This window comes from Sardina pilchardus, chromosome 19 (genome assembly GCF_963854185.1).
Source record: "Sardina pilchardus chromosome 19, fSarPil1.1, whole genome shotgun sequence".
NCBI classification, from domain to species: Eukaryota; Metazoa; Chordata; class Actinopteri; order Clupeiformes; family Clupeidae; genus Sardina; species Sardina pilchardus.
The window spans coordinates 4,129,348-4,136,847 of NC_085012.1; the positions used below are offsets into that span (position 1 = coordinate 4,129,348).

Here is a 7,500-nt window from a genome sequence, read left to right on the forward strand (position 1 = left end):
TGTGTGTGTGTGTGTGCGCAGGGTGAGGGGGGAGTGCTGTATAGAAAAACCCACACACTTACAAATGTTCGCCCTGAGCCACTAAAGAATTTGCACTCTATTCATAATCCAAAGAGACAGGTCTGTCTGAAGCCTCTACACACACACACACACACACACTAGGATGAGCGGGCCGTGAGTACCTGCTCCCAGGCGAATATATGCTGATTGAAGTAGAACTGAATCTGCTCGTTGGCGATGTTAATGCAAAGCTGCTCGAAGGAGTTCTTCTTAAAATTCTCAAAGCCAAAGATGTCCAGGATCCCAATGTTCAGCCCTTTGTCTTCCTCCCTGAGGGCCAGAGAGAGAGAGAGAGAGATAGATCGAGGAAATTAGAGGAATGGAGGACCAAGAAAAGATGAATAGAAGACGAGGGAACACAGAGAGAAATCAAAAGAGAGGAGAGGACAACAAAGATAAAGGACTGAGGAAAGAAAGAAAGAGAAGAAAAGTAGAGAGTGTGTGTGAGCATGGATGAGAAAGTCAGAGACATTAAGACAAAGAGACACAGAGAGAGAGAAACAAAGAAAGAGAGAGTGAGAGATAGACAGAGAGAAAGAGAAGAAAAGTAAAGCGTGTGTGAGCGTGGAGGAGAAAGTCGGAGACATAAAGACAGAGAGAGAGACAGAGTGTGCCTGTAAGAGAGAGAGAAAGAGAGAAAGAAAGAAAGAGAGAAAGAAAGAAAGAAAGAAAGAAAGAGAAATAGACAGAGAGAGAGAAAGAGAGAGAGGGAGTAGGAGAGAAAGAGAGAAAGAAAGAAAGAAAGAAAAAAAGAAAGAAATAGACAGAGAGAGAGAAAGAGAGAGAGAAAGAGAGAGTGAGGGAGTAGGCAGGCTGAAGGCCAGTGAGAACAGCAAGTGGAGGAGCAGGACAGATGGAGGTGCTAGAACAGCAAGTGGAGGAGCAAGACAGATGGAGGTGCTAGCAGGTCAGGCTCATTTGTAAAGGGACAATATGATGCAATTAGCATGGCACGCTCCTGCTCCACTCTGGTGGGAGTCTTTATTAGAGAGATCCCATCACTGCGCTGTCCAGTTCACAAGTGCTGCTCCACTCTGGTGGGAGTCTTTATTAGAGAGATCCCATCACTGCGCTGCCCAGTTCACAAGTGAGACTATCCTGCTCCACTCTGGTGGGAGTCTTTATTAGAGAGATCCCATCACTGCGCTGCCCAGTTCACAAGTGAGACTATCCTGCTCCACTCTGGTGGGAGTCTTTATTAGAGAGATCCCATCACTGCGCTGCCCAGTTCACAAGTGAAACGATCCTGAGTGCCGTGCCAGGGGACTGTCACGCCATCCTCACCTGAGTCCATTTCTCTGTCTATACTCCACACTCCCTCCCATCCTCCCATCCTCCATTTCTCTGTCTACAGTATACTCCACACCCTCTCCACACCCTCTCATCCACAGTTTGGCGGCGCTCCCACTTTTTCACTCCGCACTTCATCTTTCTGACACTTTTTCACATCCTCTTTTTTTCACGGCTCAGAAACCTCTTCCTCCCAAATCCCTCCCTGTCTCTCTCTCTCTTGGTCTCTCTCTGTTTCTCTCTCTCTCTCTCTCTCTCTCTCTCTCTCTCTCTCTCTCCCTCTCGGTCTCTCTCTCAATTCAATTCAATTGAGCTTTATTTGGCATGACAAAAACATACAATACAATTTGTATTGCCAAAGCATTTGTTATAGTATATATAAGTAGTAGTACATGAAACACACACATAGTACAGTACATCTCTCTCTCTCCCTCTCTGTCTCTCTTTCTCTCTCTCTTTCTTTCTCTCTCTTTCTCTCTCCCTCTATCCCTCTCTCCGTGTCTCACCCCGGCTGGCTGTCGGGCCGCAGTAGGGAGTTGATGCGGTTGACGATCCAGCTGAAGAGGCGCCCGTAGAGGGCCTTGCCCATAGTGTCGCTTTCTCTCCCTCTCTTTCTCTCTCTCTCTCTCTCTCTCTCTCTCTCTCTCTCTCTATCTCTCTCTCTTTGTCTCTCCCCCCCCTCTCTCTCTCTCTATCTCTCTCTCTCTCCGTGTCTCACCCCGGCTGGCTGTCGGGCCGCAGTAGGGAGTTGATGCGGTTGACGATCCAGCTGAAGAGGCGTCCGTAGAGGGCCTTGCCCATGGTGTCGCGCACCTCGGCCGCCTTCTCCACGGTGTTGGAGCGCACGATGGTCTCGCCGCGCGTCACCACGCAGTGGGACGTCAGCGCCTCCTGCAGCTCGTCTGCACTGATGCGGAGCAGCGACGAGGCTGTGGGCAGAGCACACACACACACACGCACACGCACACGCACACACACACACACACACAGATACACACACACACACACACACACACACACACACACACATACACACACACACACACACACACAAACATGAGAAAGCTCACACTGCGTTTTGTATAGCTCTTGTTGGCCCACACACATCTGTGACATTCCCACTGTCCATGAACAAAACAACCAGATCAGGGTAAAAGTGCTAGCTACGTTTAACACTAAATGTTGAGTCCCTCTCAACACACACACAACACTACAACACATATAAACACACACAACCACTCAAGCATACAGTAAGTAAGTAAGTAAGTAAATAGTATAATCATCATTCTTACGCTGTTGACCTACAGTAAGTGCAAATGCTGCTCCTACTGTTTGTGTGCCAAATGCCAGGAGCACAGATACAGGCTACTGTACATCCCAGAGCACAACAGTGCAATCACATAGTCATGGGCTTCATACTAAAGAGACAGCTATACTGACTATACTGTGTGTGCATTGTGTCTAACTGAAAAAAAGGATGTAAATGTAGCTGTAATATTACAAGTACATGTGAAGATACAAACATCTACACTACTGTGTCACTCTGTGATTGAAGGCAGGATTGTTCTCGACCGCTTGTATTCTGTGCAGGGACAGGGAGAAATAACCCTCAGTGATGCAACCCCATTTACCTATGCACACACTGAGACATGAAAACACAGCCCCTGCACTGACTGTGTTGAACCATGTCTGTCCCCCGGCGCTGGTTACGTAAACACAACACAGTGGCCCCGCTTTGACTGGACGTGAGGTGCACAGAGGTAATGGACACAGCAATGTCACCGCTGTCTCTAGCATCAGGGCACACACACACGCACACGCACACACACACAGACACACACACACACCCACACACACACACACACACACACACACACACACATAGGGTGCCTCTCATGCAGCGTTTATACGTCCTCCCTCGCTCCTCGATGCCTCGATCCTCACTGATCTACATAAAGAATGATGGGGGGGAAACAATGGGATAGTCTATCCAGTGTTAGTTATAGATCAGTGGGAACGCCCCTCGAGGATCGAGCATCGAGGATCGAGGAGGCATGTTGAGAGGCACCTACAGACACACACACATACTCACACACACACAGAGACACATACACACACACACACACACACACACACACACACACACACACACACACACACACACACACACACACACACACACACACACACACACACACACACACACACACACACACACACACACACACGCACAGAGTGCTGGGACTGGGCCACTCACTGTTCTCCAGCACAGTGGTGTTAGAGATGTTGCTCTTGTCTGTCTGGTGCTCCGAAGCCACTGAAGCAAACTCAATGTCACCTGCATTCAAGATGGCCGCCAGGATGCTGTACACGCTGCCTAGCTCCTGTGAGTCAGGAGAGAGAGAAAGAGAGAGAGAGAGAACAAGAGAGAGAGAGAGAGAGAGAGAGAGAGGGAGGGAGGGAGAGAGAGAGAACACGAGAGAGAGAGAGAGAGAGAGAGAGAGAGAGAGAGAGAGAGGGAGGGAGGGAGGGAGAGAGAGAGAGAGAGAAACACATCATCATTATGTACGCTGCTGCATAAACACAAGGCCGTGCAGGAGAGAGGATGGAAATGTCCACCAGTGGCGTGCTGGCGTTGCGGGACATATGCTGACACACACACACACACACACACACACACACACACACACATATGCTGATTTGAATTGAGAGCCACACAAATGATTTTGTCACTAGCTGTCAGCTCATGGAGGCCCCAACACGATTTGTAATGTTGCAGCGCAGGCCAACTCAAATGGCACGTCTCTATAACTGTCCGTTTGATTCCACGCGCTGACCATAACCTGCCACCTCTCATAAAGTCACGGCTGGCCGGCCCGTGCTGCTCACAGAGGCTGGACTGTGTTCTCTCTCACACACACACACACACACACACACACACACACACACACACACACCATCCTCCCAACGAGCATCAGGTCAGACAACAAGGTCGACAAAACGGCCCAATTGCATTCATCCCCTGTTGATTGCACATACAAACACACACACTCACACACACACATACACACACACACAGACACACACACACACACAGACACACACACACACACCGCTCTCCCAAACGAACACCAGGCCAGACAACAGGATCGACTAAACGGCCCAATCGCATTCATCCCCTGTTGATTGCACTGGTCAGGACAACCGTCCATTTCAGCGGGCAGCTCGAGATGATGACAGAGATAACAATGGTGGTGGGGGTGATTTGCACTGTTACAGTGAAGTGGTGGACACAGAACACACAGTCCATTACCCTGGCCTCAGAGTGGACATGTAATAGCTGCTGGCACCTTGATTGGAGGAGACGCGCCATTATTTTCATCCATCTTAGAGCAACACTAAAGCACTTTTCCTCTGTTGCACGAACGCCCAATGTCCACAGACAAGGTAGAGCTTGTTGCATGATTTTATGACGGTATGATGTATTGCGACATCAAAGCAAGTTAAATGTGTGGTTTCTTAGATCTCATTTAATCAAACCACGGGTACGCTACCCGATCTGGTAAAGTTACATAGTACGGTTATAGCCGATAGAGGGCCGCAAAGTAATGCAGAAGTGCCGTTCACCATGTTACAAATTGATGAACCGCTGAAATGATTTTGGAAACATTATGTTAAGGTACGAAAAACTCTTTAGTGTTGCTTTAAGTTAAGACGACGGTCCACTAGGCTCATCAGGGCCGAGTGCTTAGCCAACAGCAGAATGAGCTACAGTGGAGTGGAGACGCGAACGCCTCGTGCACTTGTGGCCAGGGATCCCATGTCCTGACTGTTGACCATGAATGAGCGCCGCTGCCTCAGTGGGCCCGAGCGGAGTTTTCCCCTCAATGTTCCTTCCTGGTCAGTGCGCTCAGTCTTGCCCATCAACTCATCTATGAAAGTCGATTTTGAGATTGCTTGGTTGCCAGTCTCTCCCCATGGCAAAAAAACTGTCTGATGTACTGTGAAATTGTATTTGTGTGTGTGTGTGTGTGTGTGTGTGTGTGTGTGTGTGTGTGTGTGTGTGTGTGTGTGTGTGTGTGTGTGTGTGTGCTTGTGTGTTTTTGAACTGAAATCCAACTGGAAATAAAATAATACTTTATGCTTGCCTGTCAAAGGGCAGGACACCTGGCTTCCTGTCGTTTCTAAAGGTCAAGCCAGACAGCCGATCCAGCTGTGGAAATGGTGGGTTTGTCGCTGTCTTTGTAATCAGTAATTAAGTCGGCGTACCTCCAGAGTGAACCCGATGACTTTGAAGCACTGCTCCACGGCCTCAAACTGCTCCTTGTAGAACGCGTTGGTCACGATGTCAGGCACCAATTTAATGTGCTCACTGTGGAGATATCTGGAGCACCAAAAAAAAGGGTGGTTTAAAATGCTGTGAAATCACAGAGGCAATGACAGTGACAGCGTGTGTGTGGGGGAGTAAAAATAACAGGTTGTGAGAGGAGAAAGCCTACTTGGGGGTTCTGCTGTCGGAGAGCTTGTAGTGGGCAAGCTTCTTCCTCTCCGCCAGGCCGGCGTAGATGTAGTAGAACACGTGGAAGTTCTTCTCGCCGCTGTGGGAGAGCGAAGACAAAAATCGAACGTTTAGGATTTTGTTTAATCTGTGCTGTAATCTATGTCATGAATCATAGCTTCGTTAGTGAATGCTTCATTGCTGTCGCTTTTGTAGGAAGCTGTTTTTTAACAACTTGAAATCCAACATTCCAACGTTTTTTTTTTAAATTCACTTTGTGCTTTTCTGCAAAACATGCGAGAACAGCATGACTTTCTGAAATATTCGTTCTTACACTGCACTGTATCAACTAGTTAGCTCGCTAATTTTAGACCAGCGTTCTCTGATGCATGCACTAAGTGGCATTATCATCTTGATGGGCGAACACCTGCCCTGATTTGCAGATTATTCGACAAGGCTCTCCCCTGATCCAGGACTACCCCTGAGGCCCCACAGCACTGATGAACATCTGAACACACTTCTGTCTGACTTTAATGCAGTCGTTTCAACTCTCAGGAAAGGTCAACATCCTTTGGGCTGCTGAGTGATTAAACCGAATAAATATAAAAGGCTTTTTTTCTCTTTAATCAGCTCCAGATATTCTCACTAGAGACAAAAACAGAACTCAGCTGTTAGGGCCTGTGCACTCCTTCTGTGTGTGTGTGTGTGTGTGTGTGTGTGTGTGTGTGTGTGCCTGCGTGAAGGGTGACCTTATGTGGGAGAATCTTTGATCAAACACAGGAGCCTTATCTCACCCCCCTTGTGGCCCACATTACATCCCCCCCCCCTCCCCCTCCCCTCCCCACCACCTGGTAGAGAGCAGCAGAGAGACGGCACTGTTGAGAGATGCTGGAAGAACTTGGCAGCAAATGCCAGAGGCTCCCCAAGAGGGAACCAGGACAACAGTCTTGAGCGAAGGTCTCTAATCTCCGGCTATGCTTCATCAGAGACAGCTAAGCACAAGAATAAATATGAGAGCCCGAGGGTTCATACCCCCCCACTCCGTCCCCCCACTTTCCTCATGGGTGTACATGTCCTTAGCAGCTGTGCTAAGCTAACGCTAATGCTAACCGTTCCCCTGGTGAAATGGTGCTTGTTAGCATGTGTCTTACATGGCCTGGTGGATAACACGCGATTTTTCCAGCAGGTACTCGGAAATCTGAGCCCCCACCACCGTCCCGCCAGCGGAGAACTTCATCTCCAGGTACTTCCCAAAGCGGCTGGAGTTGTCATTGATGACGGTGCAGGCATTGCCAAAGGCCTCCACCAGATTGTTCACCAGAATGATCTTCTCCTGCAGTGTGCGGTTATTGGCCTGGAACACAAACACAACGTCTATATGGCACTGGAGATAATGAACTGGGTTTAATAATATACTGTAGCTAGCATGCTGCCTGTACTGATTACTGATATGGTTAGAGACACAAAGCACTTGGTGATTAACATTCAGCACATGCACAGAAGCTTATTATTCAAGGTTTTGTCAGTTCATCACGAAAGACATTTTCCATTCCTTTAAATCACACACATTCTCATCCCACTTGAATGGAATCACAAATGAAGAGAAAAAAGGCCCTTGAAATGCAAATGTCTCATTACTTTACAAAATGGCC

General features: G+C 48.3%; 1 protein-coding gene across 1 annotated transcript in view; it reads right to left on the reverse strand.

The window, feature by feature from the left end:
• Positions 1-7,500, reverse strand: part of myo3a (myosin IIIA) — a 74,823-nt gene that overhangs the window by 27,836 nt on the left and 39,487 nt on the right. The window contains exons 14-19 of the mRNA XM_062521879.1: positions 7,000-7,202; positions 5,850-5,948; positions 5,620-5,734; positions 3,608-3,734; positions 2,069-2,279; positions 183-330 (exon numbers count right to left, since the gene is read on the reverse strand). Coding sequence (XP_062377863.1) covers positions 183-330; positions 2,069-2,279; positions 3,608-3,734; positions 5,620-5,734; positions 5,850-5,948; positions 7,000-7,202 — 903 coding nt within the window. The remainder of the gene's footprint in view (positions 1-182; positions 331-2,068; positions 2,280-3,607; positions 3,735-5,619; positions 5,735-5,849; positions 5,949-6,999; positions 7,203-7,500) is intronic.